This window comes from Dermacentor variabilis, chromosome 9, assembly GCF_050947875.1.
Source record: "Dermacentor variabilis isolate Ectoservices chromosome 9, ASM5094787v1, whole genome shotgun sequence".
Classification (NCBI taxonomy): Eukaryota; Metazoa; Arthropoda; class Arachnida; order Ixodida; family Ixodidae; genus Dermacentor; species Dermacentor variabilis.
The window spans coordinates 93,434,401-93,456,494 of NC_134576.1; the positions used below are offsets into that span (position 1 = coordinate 93,434,401).

The window sequence follows — 22,094 nt, forward strand, 5'->3', positions numbered from 1 at the left end:
GGAGAGGGATTGTATATGCCTGCGCACGTCTTGAGCGTGCGTGCGTGCGTGCGTGCGTGCGTGCGTGCGTGCGTGCGTGTGTACCTGTATTTTCGTGTGCGCGCGTGTTTGTGTCTCCGCATTTGAATTTGCGTGCGCACGAGTGCGTGCCTGCGTGTGGGAACAAACGCGTGTTTGTGTGCATTTCCGTGTGCGTGCGTGCGTACATTTTAAGGCGAAAGCTTTCTATGGCCTTTGAAGCGGAAAATCTGGCGCACGTTCGGCGTTAACATCCGATGGCAAGGAAACCCACGTGACCAAGTGATGATGTCGGGTTCCCGGAGTTGGACCTGCTGTCGCTCCTACCGCGAAATCCCACGGTGAACAGCCACGGTGTTGGACGGACTCCGTGGCTATTCGGACGGACATAGGTTCGGTGACGGGCGGATGGAGTCCGTCGGACACCGCGGCCAACTCCCAAAATTGACTTCGCTGAATTCGAAAATTGAGTTAACCCACGTTGGAAACCGACCTGGCCTACTCCGAAAATTTACCTGGCTCACCCCTAAAATTTGCGCGGTCCACATCCAAAAAATTTGCTTTGCCCAATTCGAAAATTATGTTCGCCCACGTTCACAACTGACTTGGCCCACTCCAAAAATTTACTTGACCCACCCCGAAAATTTGGGTGGGCCACCCCCAAAATCTACTTTGCCCAATTCGAAAATTGAGTTGACCCATGTTCAAAACTGTCTTCGCCCACACCCAAAATTCACTTCGTGCAATTCGATAACTGAGTTGACCCACGTGAAAAAGCGACCTGGCCCACTCCCTCCCATACTTAAAGAAGGGAATTGCGCTAAAAAATGACACGGACGAGTAAGGACATGGACGGGCGCCCGTCCATGTCCTTACTCGTCCGTGTCTTTTTTTAGCGCAATTCCCTTCTTTAAGTATGTACGACCGACTCGCCCAACAACGTGCTCTCCTGCACTCCCTCCCAAAATTGACTTGGCCCACTCCCAAAATTTGGGTGGCCCACCCTCAGAGTTGACTTTGCCCAATTCGAGCATATGACAATGTGATCACAAAGCGTTCATAAAGGTTGGATCATGTTCGATAAGGTTGATAGCGACCGATGAGGGTTGATAAGGGTTTGTTCTGGTAGAATCACATTTCGTAACGTTGATAATGACACCGGGCTACGTGCAGATGACGAAGTCCCACGATGCTTACGCATACGTAGACGTTTCCTAGAGGAGGTTCTGAGTGAATTTTTTTGCATCGTAATAACTACATCGTGGTTGTACTCCACAGGCGCTAGCTTTCCGTAACTGATGGCATCAAGCACGAACAACTGCGCGACATTTCTCACGTGTTGTTTCGTGAGTATTTCGAATAGGTTCTCATGAAGTGCCTTGCAGAGTCCTCCGGAATAGTCTACTGCAGCAATTTGCATGCAGAACGACGGCCTCCTTTGTGTTATCTCAAATCAGCCAGGTGTCGTTTAAGTGTCGCATATACTATGCTTGGTTTCCAGCGAATTGAAATACTAATATATGGCAGTTCCTGACACTTCTAGTCTACTCTAGAATCTTCTCTCTTCTTATGTAGTCTGCCTTTATTGTATCTTTATATACTTTATTTACTTTATTTACTTTATTGTACTTTATTGTATCTTGATATCGTTGTCTTTGCCAAAATAGATGCAATCGACGGGTGGCGTTCTGATCGCGACATACAAGAATCTATTCGTAGTTTTTTGTGAACTGTTCGAACAGCTAGCCGCGATTTGCATCCTGGATCCTTCTGAAATAGTATGTTCTGTTTCCTTGGCATTGCAGGGAATGTTTGGGTAACGTTCCGAAAGAGTTCCGAATGCTTCGCAATAATTGCAGGCATTTTTGTATTTTCCAAAGAGGGAATCAGGAAATTTGTTCATAATATTTATCATTTGGAATGTTGCATATTGAAATACTAAAAGAAAGAAGGAATGCAAATGCTGCTGACCACACAATAACCGTCAAGCGCAGTCTGTTGATGATATGGTAATTCGATTGTTTAGAACAGGCTTATTTCAACAAAAGGTAATACGAATATTTTGAGTGACAATGACAGAATAATGCCAGCTGGACGATTAATATAGAAATTGCTGAGCATTGTATATAGTACACACGGTACGTTTTCAGAGAAATGTCTGAGGCCATATGCTTTCACTAACATATGACCACATAGACCTACAGAAAGACAGTTACACATTAACAAATCATCACAATATATACAATGACGTCGCATGTATACAAGAACATGAACACTATGTAGAATGATGATGTAATCACGTAAAAAAGGCACTTTACATAATTATGTAACGATGCTATGAGACGTGTATATACAAAAATTCCCGTGAACACGAGAGCATGCACACACGGAGATCATGGGCACGCACATACTATGTACATTCAATGAATGTTTTCGATGGCCTGGCTACAGGAACCAGGCTGATGAAAAATCAAGCCGTACGCATCCAAGCCACCGACTGGAAACGGCACGATTACTGTCGAAGGAACTCCTCTTCCCGAAGAAGGAACAACTCCGCTGACAAACGGCAGTATCTCAGAGTAGAGCCTCTCCAGAAGTGGAAACAGTGCGCAGCGACGATGTCCCACTGCAAACTGCCTCGCACCGGTTGCGCCATAGGCAAAAGGCCCCCGCAGTAATTAAAGGTCGCGAAGCGGCCACGTAAGCAATGACTAGATGTGATAAAGCGGTTAACTCCAAGGCCACGCAAAACAGCATGCTCGGCGCTCCAAAATACTCTGCCAACGACGCATTGCAGCAGCACATTCTTGGTGGATTCTTGAAGGGGGCAACTGGGACATAGCGAACATGCGATTGAATCTCGTCGCTCTAGCTTGTCACACGTTGGAAGTACTAGCCACTCTAGGCGCCGGAAGCACAAATAGTACTGGGGTTAAACGGCACCCTCGACGAATACCATGGATAAGGGAAAATGGCGCAATTTCACGCGCATCAAGAAACACTGTACTTAGAATATCTCAACCGGGATTCCTTAGAAGCTAATCTAAATTTGGCGAAGAGTCGAGCGCTATCAGTACGCTAAATATGTAGCTATGTTCAAGGCGATCGAATGCCCTTTCTTTATCTAGTGAACCAAGAGACGACTTGCATGATCTTGTCAGCGTGTTGGTTATTATCTCGCATGTAACGAAAGATAGACTACGTAACTCTCTGTCAGTGACAGAGAATGCCTGATGGCGTCCTATGAAGGTCACTTCAAGCGCGGAGGGGCAGCGGCTGTGAAGGTCTTGTAGTCAACGTTGAGAAGCGTGAGTGGCCTCCATTGGTATGTACGAACGAACTCGTGCAATACCGCCTTCACTTCATCAGCTCACGGCCTTGCAGAAGTATGGTCAGCCATAATAGCGCTACGGTCGTGTCCTATATGCTCCTCAATTGAGATTTCCTTATAAATTGCTGTATTAGATATATTGCGGATTTCTCAAACCTTCAGTTTGGCCGCAGTCACGGTTTGTAAATTTCTAGCTTTTTCTGGCGAGTAGAGTGGATATTGGCGGACGAAAAATTATCACGTTATTTAGTCTCGCAAAATTCTTTAAATCATAAAACTCGGAAATATTTCGTTGTTACGATATAAAAGCCCCAGCTGCGCATTAAGCGATGAAGCCCATGAAACGCATTCAAGTGTAATGTACGGCAAGGCAACCTGAAATTCCTTAAACGACACCTGGTATGCGGCCTCGGATGTGCCCTCTAGGCTTAAATGGCGAAAGTGTTCGTTCCTTAATTAATATATCATGTCTACAATGATATATGTGATTATTGCTGGTTACCCGCCGTCCAGTGGCTATGCTGCTGGGCTGATGAGCTCGAGCTCGCGGGCCCGATCACTGCCGCGGGGGTCGCATTTAGATGGAATCGAAATGCGAACATGCTCGCGTACTCAGACTAAGGTGCACGTTAAAGATGCGCAGGTGCTGAAACTTAATTGAGAAGCCCCACTACGGCCTGCGTCATGACGAGATCGTCATTTTGGCACGTTAGACCCTACAACACAGATAGATATTGTTTGTTTCATGTTCTCAATTAGAAACACACTGTTTCCCTAATGCTAGAGTGTTGCGTAACGCTGCCGTACTACATACCAATACCGTAGCTGAGACCACTTCGTCTGAACTGCACACGCGCGTAAATCTCCGCTCATGCGGACTAAAACAATGGAAATGGACATTTGGTGACAACCGGTATGACTTACGGTAGGACGGTACCGACACGCTAAAATGCTTTCATTGTTTAATTTTCATCCTGCAACGCGGCAGTTCCGTTTTTCCTGTCGGTGCTGAGGCGCAGAATTTTCACCATGTCCATCATTTCGAGCAGGCATATCGAGCGCCTCCGTGGTGGTCCTCGACTTACCTCTTCCTCCGTGAGTCCCCCCATCAGGTAGTCGTGGTGCGGCAGATAGTGGCCTCCGGGTCCGTAGGAGTTGTACTGCTCGTGGCGAGCAGCGTGCAGGAAAGACAAAAGAAAGGCGAGATCGAGAGCGTGAAGCGATCGAGGCAGACCTTGTTTGTAGCTTGCGATACTTCGAAAGGACGCATACAGCCGGTGAAGCACAGGACAAGGCGCGTCGGACATATCGGAGTGCATATAGAAGTACGAGGCTCGAATACCGAGATAAGATACCCGGGAAAAGTACCACATAAAGCGTTCTTAATGTCTTGGGTAGCTAAACTGCGGCAAACCAGACCCTTAGGACTTCCGAATGGTTTTTGGAATTCCCTTACGCAGCCTGGATGCCCTGATGTATAAGTGGCTTGGATTGGCACATATATGATAAAGTGCGTTCTTTCTTTTCAAATTATTATTATTATTATTATTATTATTATTATTATTATTATTATTATTATTATTATTATTATTATTATTATTATTATTATTATTATTACTTTTCAATGAATGCTCACCTGTATTAACTCCGAGTGTACACGTTCGTAGTCTGTGGACAGTCCGGTGAGCATGGCCACCCGTTGGTTGACCCTTTCCAGCACCGGGTCGGTCTCGGGATCTAACCACGCTAGTTGACTTATGCGGCCGGGGTCCAGCACTTCCTTAGACACGTCGACGACTGTGGCACGGACCAACTACGCAGGGAGAAACGCGATTTCACAGCCTTGTGAAAAACCGCAACAATCAACGCGCCGTGGTGGAGGCCCGGGGTGAGACGGCGTGGTCGGTATCGAATGTGAGTGCAATGAAAATGCGGGTCGGAGCCCCTGAGATTGCTTTGGAACGTAATATTACGTGATCATAGTACAAAAGTTCCCTTCTGTATAAACCATTCGAATAGACAACTCATATAGCCTCATTTTATTGCGAATCTGCCGTCGCCGATAGGTTCCGTGTAAAGTCCAAGGGCGATAAAATCTTTGCCGCGCGCCGTATATGTATGTGCGAGTAAAAGCGTGCGAGGGTGAGAGAGAGAGAGAGACAGAGAGAGAGAGATCGTGAAGAGAAAGAGGCGCTATTTTCTGCAGCCCTGTAGGGAGCACGACTCAGCGCCTTGGGGAAGGGGAGGGGGACATAAATTAGAAAGAAAGAAGAGAAGAGAGAGAAGGTCAAGGTGATTGCAGAGCCAGCGATCGCCGTTTATCGTAGATATGCTCGTGAAAATGACCTAGGTCTAACCTGCAGAGCCATTTCAATAACAATAAAACACTGACATAAATTTTTTCTAAAAGCACGTATCACTTCCCACTTTAACGATTTCATTTTCAGGCTGCTTCTGAATAAGAGATACACTATTACGTCTTTCCCGACAAGAGAAAAAACAGCAGATATTTCGTATTTTGAAAAAGAAAATGAAAGCCGATTTTTGGTGACGTGTACTGAAAATTTGCACATTGTAGGCTGCCTGTGTGCTTTGAAAAGAGTTACTGAATAGTCGCATTGTACCAAATTTTTGTGCGTTATAGATGACATTTATTTTTATCCCCGGTATCCTAGGTAAAATATGCGGGGCACCGTGTATACGTTTATTCGAAGTGCGAAGCAATGTTCTGAGTGGCCATTTCCACCAGTCGTGCCACTACGTCCAGCTCCTCACTTCGTTCAGCCGCGCTACCCACACAGCAGTGGACAACGGCGCACTCCTGACAACCGGCCAATATGTCTTGCGTGTGGTATACCTGGCCACGGTTGCAACGATTTTGCTATCGCCGCGCAACCTCCTACCGCCGTAGCTTCGACATCGAACCTTACGTTTCTCCATAACCGTCATCCTCCGCGTCTCTGAACCCTGGCCAGATGTCTTCCTCCTCGGACCACTTGTTGACCGCCGTTCGCCATTGCCTCGACGCCACTCGCTTTCGCCGATGCGTCGTCGTCCTTCTACGCCGGAACGGGAAAAACTAATCGTCGCAGTTCCAGAGGCAAGAACTGCGTCACCCGCGAACAGACCAAGGCCTCTCCCTTCTCCGACTAATGTTATTGAAGTATATGTGGACGCGTCGCTGCACTAGCCCTCGTTGACACTGGTGCCGCAGTTTCAGTTATTAGTGCAAACCTTTGCCGTTCGCTCAGAAAAGTTACGACGCCACTGTGCAACGTGTCACTTCGAATTGCCAGCGCGGAGCGCATGACGCCTGTAGCTGCGTGTACTGCTCGCGTTGTGATCAACGGCCCCCTCTACATCGTCGAATTTTTGGTGCTGTGTTCTTGTTCCCACGATCTTATTTTAGGCTGGGACTTCCCTTCCGCTAATAAGGCCATCATCGACTGTTCTCGTGCTGAAGTGGAATTTAAAACGCTGTGTAATGCCCCACTCCTTCACGCTCGCGAACCTTAAGATAAAATATTTGTTGCCGAATACGTTACAATTCCACCACACTCATCTACCCTTGCCGCAGTGTCATGTAACATTGTTGCTAATGCCAGCGTACTTTTTACGCCATCTGCAATTCTCGCTCGTCGCAAATGTTCCCCGCTGCCTTTCGCTCTTTTGGACGTTCATGACAGCGTCAGCATACTGTTCGTCGCCAACCGATTATCCTGTCCTCTCGCTTTGCTTCGTGGGGAGTGCGTTGGCCGTGCCAAGTGTGTCGACCCTACTGCCATCATTGACATGCCAACTGGTTCCATCGCCACTCATGAGGTCGCCGGAGTGACCTGTAACCCCGCGCAGGAGCCGACTTCGCCCGATGTTAGCTCCATCGCCGACACGTAGACTGTTTCTCAACGCGCCCAGCTTCTACGCCTTGTCGACAAGTTCCGTTCGTCTTTCGACTGCCAACATGTTCCCTTGGGCCGCACGTCAACTGTTTGTCATCGCATCGACACGGGTACCAGTGCGCCACTGCGACAAAGACCATGTCGTGTATCCGCGACAGAGCGCCGTGTTATCGACGACCATGTAGCTGACATGCTCAAGCGCGGCGTCATTCAGCCTTCGGATAGCCCCTGGGCATCTCCCGTTGTCCTTGTTAAGAAGAAGGGTGCATCGATTTGATTCTGTGTCGATTACCGTCGTCTTAACAAAATAACTCGTAAAGATGTTTACCCTCTTCCGAGAATTGACGACGCCCTTGACTGTCTCCGAGGCGCGGAGTTCTTCTCTTCTGTCGACCTACGCAGCGGCTATTGACAAGTCCTCATGGCACCCGAAGACCAACCTAAAACGGCCTTTGTAACACCATATTGCCTATATGAATTTCGTGTCATGCTTTTTGGAGTTTGCAACGCCCCCGCAACATTTTAGCGTATGTTAGACAACCTTTTGCGTGGTCCCAAGTGGAAAACGTGCCTATGCTACTTAGATGATGTGGTTATTTTTTCGGCCGATTTTCCCACCCATCTCAGTAGGCTGGAGGAAGTGTTACAGTGCCTAACTGCCGCCGGCCTTCAGCTCAACCAGAAGAAATGCCACTTTGGCGCAAATCAGCTCACCATACTTGGCCATGTAGTATCTAAACACGGTATTCTTCCTGACGACGCCAAGCTCCGTGCAATTGCTGATTTTCCCAAACCTTCCTCCGTAAAAGAACTTCGCAGCTTGCTTGGCCTGTGTTCTTACTTTCGCCGCTTCATTCGGGAATTTTGCATCCATCACCGCTCCCTTGAATCAGCTTCTACGGAGCGACTTGAACGATTACGCCTGGTCGTCCGCTTGTGACGATGCCTTCAAAGAGTTGCGTTGTCTACTGACCTCGCCGCCTATACTGCGTCACTTCGACCCGACAGCTCTGACCGAAGTACACACCGACGCTAGCGGTGTTGGACTCGGCGCTGTGCTTGCGCAGCGCCGAGTCCTGTGCTTGTGTTGCATACGCTGTGCTTGTGTCGTTGCATACGCAAGCCGCACCCTCACCAAAGCCGAGAAGAATTATTCCGCAACGGAGAAAAAAATGTTTGGCCATAATTTGGGCACTTGGTAAATTGGGACTCTACCTCTATGGCCGCCCCTTCGACGTGGTTACAGACAACCATGCACTACGTTGGCTGTCACGTTGAAGGACCCCTCAGGTCAATTAGCTCGCTGGGATTTGCGGTTACAAGATTCCAACATGCGCGTTGTCTACAGGTCTGGCCGCCGCCACACTGATGCCGACGTGCTTTCCCGTTCCCTCCAGTCAACCGAAAGCGATGCCTGCCTCTACGCCGTTGACTAAGTACTTTCGTTCCCAGCAGGCTGCGACATGGCTCCGAATCAACGCAACGATGCCTCGATTTGTGCTCTTATCCGCTTCCTTTAAAACCCGTCGTCTGTTCCTTCACCTCCCCGAGATTTGCGCCGTCAATCATCCCACTTCGAAATTCGGGATGGACTTCTCTATCGTCGGAATTACATATCTGACGTCTGCAAGTACCATGGTTGCTGGTCATACCTGCACATCTTCGTGGTGAACTATGTTCTGCCTTCCATACTGACCCGCAGTGTGCACATGCGGGCGTCTTCAAGACGTACACCCGGCTTCGCTCCAGGTTTTATTGGCATTACCAAGGCCGCAAGGTTCCTGCTCAGCATGTCTCTGGTCCACTCCAGCCAATCCTGTGTCCTAGCTGCCAGGCCCTTCGATCGCATTGGCATTGATCTGTATGGACCCCTTCCGAGCATGGCTTCCGGAAACCGTTGGATAGTCGTCGCCATGGACCATTTGACGCGATACGCAGAAACAGCCGCTCTTCCTGCTGCCACCGCTTGTGATACAGCATCCTTCCTCCTGAAAAACTTTATTCTCCGTCACGGTGCACTTTGCGAACTTTTGAGTGATAGAGGACGTGTCTTCCTCTCCGAAGTCGTAAATGCGGTCCTTGCTGAATGTCGCATCATTCATCGCACCACCACCGCCTACCATCCTCAAACCAATGGTCTGACGGAAAGATTTAACCGCACCCTTCGCGACATGCTCTCCAAGTACGTCGCCTCTGATCACACTGATTGGGACCTCATTTTGCCATTCATCACGTTCGCCTACAGAACTGCATCACAGGCGACCACAAACTTCTCCCCGTTCTTCCTCTTGTATGGCCGCGAACCTTCGACTACCCTCGACCCAATTCTTCCGTACAGACCCGACTCATCAGAACGTACGCCCATCTCTGAAGCTGCCCGCCGCGCAGAGGAATGCCGTCAGCTCGCCCGTTCTTTTACAGCCGTCGACCAATGGCAACAAAAGTCTCGACGTGGTGATGATCACCCGCATTGTCACTTTCCTCCGGACTCTCTTGTGCGGCTTTGGGTTCCTGCCGTTCCTGCTGGAGTCTCATCCAAGCTTGTCTCCAAATATCAAGGACTCTACCGTGCTGTAGCGCAGACATCGCCCGTCAACTATATTGTCGAGCCTGTCACGCCACTTACGGACCAACGCTGTCGTGGTCGTGAAACCATCCACGTACAACGCCTGAAACAGTAATACGACCCCATGATCCTATGTTCACCATGAGTCGGCAGGATGGTTTCTTATGGGGGGCGATTGCAGTGAAGAGGAATGCCCGGCGCTGCAGCCACATCGCCAGTCGTCCGGGAGGCGCCAGCTCGAGATTGCCTGTGTTGATCTGGTTCAGACACGGTGCCTGCTGCTCTTTTGTACTGTTTCTATATTAGAATAATACATACATACATACATACATACATACATACATACATACATACATACATACATACATACATACATACATACACACATATATATATATATATATATATATATATATATATATATATATATATATATATATATATGACTATGACTATATGACTGAGAAAGGTCAGATTGTTTGCGGTTTGTGTCCCGCAAACAATGCGACTGCGAGGAGACCCTATACGTGCCAGTCAGAATTGTATGGGTTATGATAGCAGGACGACGCATCTATTTAGCACAGACCAGCGATATGGAGCTGATTTTTTTTTTATTTGGAGAAGAAAGGAAATCCGGGAAAGTTTTGCCTATATATACACTCACGAATTTAGCCCGAGTTATGCTTGAGTACGCGTGCTACTTCATTCTGCTGATTTGAGAATGACAGTATATGAACACGTGCCTTTGGTTTCTGTGGTTAATAAAATGATGTGCTACAGGAGGAATTCCGGAAGGCGTCCCGAGCAATGTTAATTTACGAGCATTATCGAAGCAAGCCGCGAGTTGGCTTACTTATGTCGGCTCTCATCACTGATGCATTAGCAGGCTCGCCCACTACGCTTTCTATTGATTTCTTTGAAGTTTAGTAGTGACGTAGTAATAGCCTCAGCAAAGCAACTTCGGAACGTAGACTTTCTTCAGGATTTGGGAACACTGCGACAAATAAAACATTGACTGGCCAGGTTTGGCAAGTTCGGCTTACACATTGGTGACGCAAGCATGGGCAACTGGCGACTTTTGATAGAGACAGTGGCCACGAAGCGAGCGCAGTGGTAGAAGTTTGCTCGTCTGCTTTACCGACAAAACGTTGTGTTTGTCACTGCAGTGACCAAGTTTCAATAATGCCGTGAACCCACAATCAATGCCCACAATGCCCCTAAATATAATACAGGTAGCGCCATCTCCTCTCTCCTCCTCCTGCATCGCCATTGGCTCCCCCTACGCGGTGCTGAACTACAAGGCGCTTTCCGAAGAAGCTCTCCGCGTTCTCCGCGCGTCTCTCTTCATCGCTAAGTAAGCGGCGAGAACGCAAAGCGCGAAGCTATGTTAGCCGTCGGCGCTCTATGTCGATCATCGGAGATCGCTTTCAAGGTGCGGTCCGCGCGGTGGTGCCACCGCCCGAGTGCATTTGGTCACGGTTGATAACGGTTCGGCGCGGATGGATAAGGCGCTCAAGAGCGATAACGGCTTATAATGATCGGAACGTCGTCAGCGCACCTGTTTGCCTACGTACCGTTACCGCTTCGTTACGTACGGCGATGCGCACAAAAGGTGCTCTTCGCATACATTCACGCCAAACAAAGTCAACGCCATGGAATGTATGACTGAGTCGACAGAAAGCCCGTGTGTTTGAAGACGACCTGATTGAAGTCGGGCAAGAGAGTTGCAAATAAACGCAGTGCGAACATGCGCCACTGAAAGGGCCCCCCACCAGGTGTGGCCATCTTGAGCTGACAAGCGCAGAGCATGCAATGCGCGATAACGATCGTGTCGGCGAAGTGTTACGTAGCTGCGCGCCGCAGAAATATCTCAAATTTGAAACCGAACACCGTTTGCTCTCCTCCTCGCGCCTTCCGCGCTCCGAGCCGGAGGGTCACGTACACGTGCTAGTGCGCCTACGTACATGTGTTTGTGCAGTGACGTCACTCGTGGTAGCACGTGACTTCGAAAATTATTTAAGGCAACGTCTCTTACTTGTGTATTATGTTGCTTGAATAGACGAATTCAAGCAAGAGAGATGTGCTTGCGTTTCGTCTGCTTGTTCCCACGTAATGCACTCGCGTGCGCAGATACCGAAACTATGTCATTTTCTACCGTGTTCCAGCGCGTGCGATCATGCTCTTTGGTCCGCTTGTGTGTCTCTCAGTACTCGTGCAGCACTGAGTTAAACCGTTAGTCAGGTGTTCGTTTGCACAGCGCGGAAAATCGTGCGCTGCGCCAAGCGAGACAATCGCAACCGCTCGCGCACTACGCCATAAACCGGCAGTGCGCCGCGTCTAAAGAAAGCGAGGAGAAAAAAAAATTGAAGGCCGGGCCCGTGACGTATGCGTCAGGCGATCCACGAGCTCCGGTATGGGAAAGAATTTCGCTTGCGGAGGCTAGACGGGGCAAGTGGAGAGAGCGTCCATCTTTGCGGTGAAGCTCGCCTCCTCCTGAAATCATGGGTTCGCGGCACTGAAATATTTCTATCTCGGCTATGAAATAGATGATTTGAAAAATTTTTGCGGCCGAACGCTCCGTAGAGGACACGTAACAACTTCCAGCGTATAACCGAAGTTCACTGTGTAGCCTGGTGAGGGGACCTCTAAGAGAGCGAAAAACTAACGAAACCGCATACAAGTGGCAGCATATCATGAGATTAGTGAGGAGCGAAGAATCGCTCGCTTACCCCACATAGCCGATACCGTTCCGTAGGGTTGAAATCAGCCGGGCTGATTCTTGGAAGCAAGACCTTCCTCCGTGCCGCGTCTCTCTTGGCAGATGGAATGCGGAATAGTCGCTTGCCGTTCCTTTCATTTGGGCTGCACCCGAAGGCACATCAACGCGACATCGCGAACACGTGACTACGCTACAAAAGCACAAACCAGTCGCGAAACGTGGTGCCTGCGCACGCCATTCACAATATTTGGCGCCGCGATGGCGGTGGAAGCAAAAACAAGCAAGAAAAAAGCGTGCGACGGCGTTTGGCCAATGGGAGGGCGGAGCGTCGAGGGAAAGCGCCGGGGAGAAGGACGGCGGCAATATTCTAAGGACGGCGCTACTTTAGTTCTTTATTGAGGGGTTTTAGATGTCATGGCATCGTGTAGACGCCTAGTGGCAAAAAGAAAAAAAATTGCCTCTAGTGGTTTTTATTGAGGAAGCGAAACAGTTCGTCACGAGCGGGCTTGATGCTAGCTCGGCGGAATATCAGAAACTGACTCACCATGGGGTCTCCCATGCTGCGGATTGCCTGTATCTCCTTGGGCCAGATGACGTCGTAGAACTGGACGATGTAGGGGTCCACGCTCATTACCTCCATTTTGACCGGGCCGATTCGGAAGTACGGGTGTGGTACGCTCAAGTAACAGCGCAGGTCCTTCTCTTCGGTAGCATTCTGGGCACAGGGTCGGGTGACGTATATGCAATACGTAATGAGCGTACGGTTTACTGGTTTGTTGCACGCATTCATGGAACGCAAGCTGTTAGCTATGCATAGGATCAAGCTAAATGCCATGTATGTTGTAGAATTTTGTTTATCGTAGCTAGATAGCATACGACTACACACCTTTCCAAAAGTTTCACACGGTAATCGTTTGCATCTCAACAGAAGGTCTAGTGAAGGCTGAGAAATGTGATCAGAAAGGCAGTGAAATTTCTCAAACGACCTTTGTAAGGGCAAGATTAGCCCTACCCCGTCCAATCCTGTAATATCCATAAACTACATAAAGTACAGAACTACAATCGACGTGCGTGGTCCTATGCTCGTCGTCTGTCACGCTTTCTTTTTAACCACAATGAACGGACTATGATGGCCCTCCCTGTTGCAGCACGTCAACAGTGTGCTGGGCCAAGAAGCACGAGCCTGTACCAGGAGGTCCCGACAGGGGCCTTAGCGCCTTGAGAATGATAAGTGTTGTTTCTCTCTCTCCTTCTACCTTGAAGGGTCTCTGACGCAATCGCTTTGTTCTCAATAACTGTAGTAGGCTTTACCATACTTGGCTGCAGTAAATTAGCAAGAAAATTTTGTGTGGTTTTGTTCACTGGCATGGTCTCCCGCTCAAGTACGAGCCTTCCTGGTAAAGTTATTCACTAATATTCATGGCGTATTCGCTAAAATCATGAGTAAAGGCCGAAACAAGTCAAAAGGCTCATATTAGTGTTGCAGGCTTGAAGTACATATTATTGGGCTCTACTTGAATTTACTAACTGCTGCATAAAGATGAAAACTTCGGCGTACAACAAGCGGTTGCACAACGACACTTGTATTCGTTTGAGCAGCCATTTATTGCAACGTTGGCTACGCGGCTAAGGCTTCCTTTGTTCAGCCGCCGCTGAGAATCAGTAAAAGTTCGCCGCATTAATTGCTTGATCTTCTTTACGGCTAGGAACTTTACTTAGCGAAGCTAACAAAGGGAAAAATGGGGCGGGACAAAATTCAGTGGGATAATGACACATTCCTGATCAACACTGAAGGAAAGACGCTGCAAACGCTAATACCAAAGAAATAATGAAAAAAAAATACGCATGCAAGAAGAAAGTTTCTGAGTGACTGACCCGGAGTTTGTCTCCGCGGCAGAGGTCGTTGTACGCCTCCAGGTATCCTTCAACGAAAGGCGTTTCAACGCTGGGCATCTGCGGCATGACTGCACCGGAAGGTCGTTAATTGCGCAAATGCAGGCGCGCCACAAGAGAAGCAACACGAACTGCATAATTTGAAAGCACAACCAGAGAATTTATTGGGACGACGCAAGCGTTTCCTTGTCGCGATGTACCGCGGTTCCTTATATATATATATATATATATATATATATATATATATATATATATATATATATATATATATATATATATATATATATATATATATATATATATATTACTTTGCATAGTGACTCAGTAAATCGCGGTTTCTAACTGCGCATTGCACTCTGTTGTATATTCAACCTATAGGGGAGCCACAATTATTTTTCATATTTTCGCATGCATGCACATGACTTATTTTAGTGAGGACCATCTTGTTATGCAATTTCGATGGTTTTAAACAACCCAACTAAATTTTTTGAAGGTTAGTCTGCTTGTGTATATTGCTTTATATGTTGCTGACGTCTCTATTTAATGTGTTCTAAAGCGCATGTTCTTTTTCTAGGCTAGTGCGTACGACCTAGTGTTATTAATGTAACATTTCTATGCGGCATCGAAGAAAATATCGACCACCTGCTGTGTCACTGTCCACGATATGACCCAGAAGAACAAAGGCTTGCTAACGCTCTCCAGAAACTGGACAATCGGCCGCTTTCTGTGCAGGTGCTGCTGGAACGCCGCCCCCATCGCTCGTCGGCCCATAAAGCGGTGAAGGCGCTTTTGTGCTTGTGGGCGACGGGCTTGTGTGAACGTCTGTGACTATTATTGCAATTTCTATTATGTCACACTCGTCAGCAAACTCACCGCTAATTTCCTTCTTTCCTTCCATCCTCAGTGGCTATGGTGTTGGGCTGCTGAGCACGAGGTCGCGGGATCGAATCCCGGCCACGGCAGCCGCATTTCGATGGGGGCGAAATGCGAAAACACCCGTGTGCTTAGATTTAGGTGCACGTTAAAGAACCCCAGGTGGTCAAAATTTCCGGAGTCCTCCACTACGGCGTGCCTCATAATCAGAAAGTGGTTTTGGCACGTAAAACCCAAAATATTATTATTATTTCCTTCCCTCCTCTGTCTCCTTGTCATCTTTGTTTTCCCCTTTCCCATTCCCCCGGTGCAGGGTAGCCAACCGGACGTTATTCTGGTCAACCTCCCTGCCTTCTGCTTTTCTCTTTCCTCCTCCCGCTTCCATGCGATAACTTCTATCATTCTTTCTCCCTGCCCTTTCCTCAGTGTAGCATCGTTACATGAGCGCCTGTAAAGATAAATTTTAGTACACGAATAACAAATATTTCCACGCTTAACGCGCCGCATTCACTTCTGTGAATGGACGTATCAGTGGATTTGTGAATGAATCCCGCTTTGAATGGGGCGGATATTGTACGAACCTCCTCTTTGAAGTAGGGTGGCACCGAACTTGTCATAAGTCGATTACCCATTTTCTCTTTATTTTTAGACTAGACCAAATTAAGAATAAAATCCGCTGTTAATTTCATAGTTAATTTCTCTCTTGTTTTCGCCGCCAGTCATTCTAGGCGGTGACGACGTGCTGCTTGAAAAGTACAGTTTCTTATGCAAACGACCTTCCATTAGGGGCTGCACGTGACAACGGAGTTGCGGCACAGAAATCAGTGAGGTTAGTCATCGACGCACTTCGTTCTGTTACCGGGGACGCTATCTTTCATTGCCACATATCGATGAGGCATGTCAAGTGAAAGAACGTTCTGGCCTGCGCTGTGCAGTGAAATGAGCGCATCGCATCAGAGTCACAGCGCTAAATCAGCGTGAGAAATGTATAAGTCGTTGCGTAGGTGTTGCTTTTTCCCTGGTATGCTGTTTCTGTACTTTAAATGTCGAACCTTTCTCGGTGAATGTAGACCGGTTTTTGCTGCCATTGATGTGACTCTTTTCGTGGCCTTATCCCAGAAGGAGCGCAGTATGTAACACAGCGTCTCAAACAAAGACTTGAAACTGCATTTGCAGCGCACAGCTGTAGGGCCCGGTAAATAGGCGCCGACGAAGCAATGTGCAATCACTTATGGCCTGAAACACCTGCTCTTGGATTCTATAGCCGTAGCACACTTGAGTTCTTCCACAAGTGCGCATTGACGTCAGCAGTGACGCACAGTGGACTTGCTTCACCCTAGTCGATGAATCCACCAGTGAAGAAACGGTCGAAACCGCAATAAGTGAACCGAGAGATATTGAGTAGGCCACGTGATGTACACCGTTCAGTGGATCAAACACGACACTCGGAGGGCATCGCTGCCGGCGATTTCCGCGCAATGAATGAGCTCTGGGGACACCGAGCTGACACATTACGATATACGACAAAGAGGAGAGCCTGTGCGACGCCTTGGCAGTGTATTCGGCCGCACAACGATTGTCCAGCGTTCATTGATGGCTGGAAAAGTGCCGGCCGCCACGCGAGTGGGGTATTGCGCTTGAATGTCTGAACTCTGTGCGTATGTTTAATTGCACATGCTCTAACAATGCAAAATTGTAAAATTGTACCATCATCTCTAACAACGAAAGCTGCGCTTCATGTTTCGATTCAGGAAATTTCCAGGGTTTCGTGAGTGCCCTTCTATGCTACCGAACAACGATGCTTCGCATTGCGTAGCGCTCAACTATAGTGTTGCGGCAGTCAATTTATTTTTTACTTAGCACAATCTTATAGTCTTTTTCATACATGTTGTGTAAAAAAACGCAATGGAGGTCTGACTTAAGGCATACAGAAAGGTCGTTAACAGAGTTAAGAACGTAGGGTTCAGTCGTTCGCGACCTTTCGTGTGTGCATATCACTCCACGTCACGCGCACGCGCCTTTTCGAAGACAGCAACTACCGTGGGCACAGATATCTTTTGCCTCTCTGTAAAGCAAGTGGGGGACAAAATGGGTGTGGGTGTGGGGGAGGAGGTATGAAGGCGATAAGAACATCTTCGGAAGAACGCCGGCGAAAAAAAAACATTAAAGCGTGAGGAGTTACCGTTGGCGTTAGCTGGCACCGTTAAATTAGTTGGCGTTAGCTGGCAGCGGGAATATTAAGAATGCAAATTTCTTAAATTCCTAAAAATGCAAACGCCCAGTTCCCTTATTCGCAGGGTCTGCGCTCCTTAAAGGAGAGACTTTTGTGGTACGAATCGGAATCTGTTCTGTTCTTTCTTTCTTCTTTGCTCTGTTTTGTTAATATCATGTGCAGGTAAAAAGATATGTCGGCTAATCTCTCCCTCTCTCTATTCTACAGCAATATATACATATAATGAAGAATGTTGTAATACGGATAAGGTTTCTACAGGTAGAGAGTTCTATATCTATACGACTGCGTTCGCATGTTTGCTCGCATTCAGTTCCTAATTGAACATCCTTTATACGACTAAACTGCAAAGCAAAGACAAATACAGAGCGCCGTCAGTTAAAAGAGTTGCAATTGCTCCTTTTCAAACAAGAGAACGATGACGTAGGTGTGCCACTTACCCGAGCGGGACCGCTGTTCTTCCTCCAGCTAGACGAGAATGAACATATATCAGACTCATAGCAGGGTTTAAATAATTACGCTGCGAGCAGTGTAACGCATGAACGAACGAGATATATCCACTGAAACGTTTCCGTGTGGCCCTGAAATGCTCACATCGCGCAGATTTTTGATGGGATTCTCAACGAAGTTTGTACAGGAATGCAGTATACATTTCGTCTACTTGTACGGAAACTGGAAGGAGTAATTAAACTGCATTCAGATCGCTTTAGTGAAGATAATACCTCGTGTTGGACTTCAAACTGAAAAAAACAACGCTTCCGTGGTGAGTGACCTAAATACATTTTCGTCGACGTCGAACGTGCTGGTACTTCAAGTGACGACGACGTGTGTAGTGTTTACTGAGCTTCGAACAAGGAACCCGCTGGGATTGAGATACTTTCTCTTCCTTTTGAATTCGTGCGTAACTGTAACCGTTGGCTTCTTATAACACGTTACGTGACCAGACAAATGTTGGTCGCGCTGTTGGTTAGTTCGTTCACGCTCGAATGAGAAAGCGATTAAAAGAAATGCTAATCACTTCCGAGAAAGTGCGGCTAGTTGCTTACACAATACAATAGGGAGTTTTAGATTTTCCGTTCGCAAACCGGCTTTAGGTACCCAAGGAGACATTCGCGTACGCAAAGTACCACGGCCGGCTTGCGTCCTTTTCTACTCTTTCGGGGTTCTTTTGTATATCTTCTTCCGTTTCCGTTGCTTGTTAAGCTTGGTGGTTGACGTATACCTTAACTTTGCTTGCGCAAAATCTAAAACGCCCTAATAGAGTACGCACTAAAAATACCTGGGCAATAAACAATTTCAGCTGACACTTGATCGCCAACAAACAGCTTTACTGTTTCGGTTCTACATGAAAGTTTTCTTTCTATTTTATATTGCACTCGTGAAATGAAAAAGTCACAGGCTCGCACGCCACATGCAGCATAGTCACAGCGTAAGTTGGAGGAAAGGCTCCATATGAGCTCCATTTTCGGCACCACGCACTACACGGTCTTCGCGGCGAAGTCTATTTGCGTCGTTTTCACGAGAACGATCTGAACTGTCCCCTCCGACGTCGACGGCGAGCATCAGCTTGTGCTGCTCTCTCTGCACAGCGGTCTGCAGAGCCCGACGTTGCCTGGTTGCAGTCGCGCGTAACTCTACGATTCGTTTCTTCAGAAGGGGTCAGTACGTTGCGAAGACGCACCATAATGTGTGCACAGGTATGCATATTACGCGGTACGCATGTCACATCCCTTGGCCCATGGCAGGCAAAGTTGATGATGATGATAGTTTATTGGCATCGCCTTCGAAAAAGGGGGTGGCAAATAGCCACCTAGCCTGCTTGATTTAACCAGATCCAGCTAACATGCCGCGTGCAGCTGCTATATGCAACTGCTGCCTATTGGGACATCTGGTACAATATAACGGAACTGCAATGCAAAGTTTCTGCGTCTCGACGCTACGGGGCACGCATACCACGTCGCGTGTCAGATGGCATGATACAATGCTAATGATGATGACGACGATGATTTATTGGCATTTCCTTCGAAACGGGACGGTGACAAACAGTCACCTAGCCTGCTTGAATTATAATCAGGGCTGCCATGCATGTTCTTTATTAAATCACTATTTGTACATCTCCATAATATTCATTGTCTCCCTTAATGCTTCTCTAGATACATTGTACCGATGCCCATGCAAGTGCTACATGGCGTCTCACTTGGTGTAATGTAACTGTTACTATATCTAGCTGCAATGCAAAGGGCGGACGCATAGACGCTACATGGCGCGTATCTCACATAGCAGGGCAAGTGGCGCGATGCGATGCTAATGATGACGATGATGATTTATTAGCAACCACTTTGGAACGGGGCGGCGACATAACCACCTAGCCAGCTTTATTTAATCATGTACACACACGCACACGCACGCACACGCACGCACACGCACGCACACGCACACACAAACATATTTCTAGTATTGTTGTGTACATCTCCTTGAACTATTTCTTTCTCAAACCTTGTTTAACTGCATTGCACCGCTACCTGTGCAGTTGCTGCATGGCGTTCTACCTGTTGCGATAATATGAAACATCAATGCAAAATGTGCACGTATCGACGCTACACAGCGCCCACATCACATCGTTTGTCTCGTCGAGCGCTAGGACGCGTTTCGAGGGCATTTTTCCGCTGCATGCTAGCAAGCGGCGGCGAACGGTGGATGTCGGCGAACGTTAAAAGATATTTTTTTCACGCTTTAAACGGGAACCTTACCAGTTAAAAACGTGGTTAGAAGAAAGACGGATTTATATGCTACGGTAAAGCAGATGCTTTTTGTGCAACAATACTGAAACGATCGCACACGTTTTCATTGATTGTAACAATGCTATATTCTTTTGGGATATAATACAGAGAACTTTAAAGGTAGACCTACCCCTCAAGCCACATGGCATTCGTTTTCTTTACCGCCTGAACGCGATTTTCAACAGGTGGACGTCATATTTTTACTCGGGCTGCACGCAGTCAGGCGTAGTCCGTTAGCATATAGACACTGTGATGTTAAAGGCCGATCTGTGCACGAATATTTTGTGGAGATGGTTGTGAAAGTACGTGACGTGTACAAAACGATTGACTGTGACGAATGTGTGGTGTCGACGTTGGATACTTTAGCACATATAAAACGAGTGTGATCTGTGATCGCAAACTCCTTTGATGCTTCAAGCTGGAAATAAAGAAAAAAGGAGAGGCGTGACTGAGTGGTAGACTAGCTGACTCCCATGCATCGGTCTCGGGTTTAATCCCGGCGGGAACTGGCTTATTTTCTTTCTCATTCCCGACGATAGCTGCTATATGGACACCGACGACGGAGGCAGCGGACATCATCGCCAACCCAAACGACCATTAGAATGAGCCTCATAACAGCTTACGCTGTAAAACTTATAAAATAACCTATAACCTATAATAATTGTAAACTTATAAATAACCTGTAAACTTGTAAAGCGGCGATGGTGTTGCGCTGCTAAGCACGAGGTCTTCGGATCGAATTCCGGCCGCGGCGGCTGAATTTCAATGGGAGCGAAATGCAAGAACGCCCGTGTCTCAGGTGTAGCGCCGCGAAACGGCGCTTCCGTGCGCAATGCCAAGAGCGCATGCGCGAGGAACCACGTGACTTTTCTTCTTGAGCTTCGGAGTGAATAAAAGTTTAGCTGTTGTTTGGGACGCGTGGTTGCTTATACTCGCTTAGCTCAGCCTAGCAGCGCGTTCCAACATTGGTGACCCGTACGTGATAAGCATCCGCCGGGGTTGAGCATCAACGTCGCTATGACTTCGACGTCGTCGACGGACTCCACGACTATGGCTTCGACGTCCACGACGGACGTTACGCCGACAGTCTCTTCAGTCGACGGTAAGCTGCCCCCTTTTTGGACCGCGGACCCTGCACTATGGTTTATTCAAGTAGAAGCGCCATTCGCAGCACGACGCATCACAGCAGACCTTACCAAATACCACTACGTCGTAAGCAGTCTCTCGCCGCCCATAGCCAGTGAAATACGGGATCTTTTACTCGACCCACCTGCTGAACAAGCATATGCAACGCTAAAATAAACCCTCATCGGCGATGTCACGCTTCCCTAGTCGCAGCGACTACAGCAGTTGCTTCGCGACACGGACCTCGGCGACCCCTCTCCCAGTCAGCTGTTGCGGCACATGCAACTATTGTGCGGCGAAACAACAAAGACTGTAGGCGGAGCATTATTCCGAGAACTCTTTTTGCAGAAGCTGCCATCAAGTGTCCGCTTGGTTGTCGCTGCGTCAGAGCAGAAAGACCCACCTGCGGTCGCCGAGCTTGCAGATCGGCTCATGGCGATCACCACGCCCACATCACTGGCTGCCGTGCGAGCACCGCAGGCTCAGGACAAACTTCAGCAAATGCGTGGAGATATTTCTCGAGTTACCGAGACATTATCAGCTTTGCGCACAAGCAGGAAAGCACAATATTTGAGCGAGCCAAACACGTCGCTATCACTTCATTAGCGGGAGAATATATGCTGCTATCAACGGCGGTTCGGGAATGCTGCGCGTAACTGT

The 22,094-nt window shown here is 47.9% G+C and overlaps 1 protein-coding gene across 2 annotated transcripts in view; it reads right to left on the minus strand.

Annotated features, from left to right (window-relative positions):
• Nucleotides 1-22,094, minus strand: part of LOC142557145 (prolyl 4-hydroxylase subunit alpha-2-like) — a 117,216-nt gene that overhangs the window by 11,649 nt on the left and 83,473 nt on the right. Inside the window, exons 5-9 of one of the 2 annotated variants that reach the window (XM_075668797.1) lie at nucleotides 17,970-17,997; nucleotides 14,409-14,497; nucleotides 13,078-13,248; nucleotides 4,986-5,162; nucleotides 4,435-4,509 (exon numbers count right to left, since the gene is read on the minus strand). The exons of the other annotated variant lie outside the window; for it this stretch is intronic. Coding sequence (XP_075524912.1) covers nucleotides 4,435-4,509; nucleotides 4,986-5,162; nucleotides 13,078-13,248; nucleotides 14,409-14,497; nucleotides 17,970-17,997 — 540 coding nt within the window. The remainder of the gene's footprint in view (nucleotides 1-4,434; nucleotides 4,510-4,985; nucleotides 5,163-13,077; nucleotides 13,249-14,408; nucleotides 14,498-17,969; nucleotides 17,998-22,094) is intronic. 2 annotated transcript variants of the gene reach the window in all.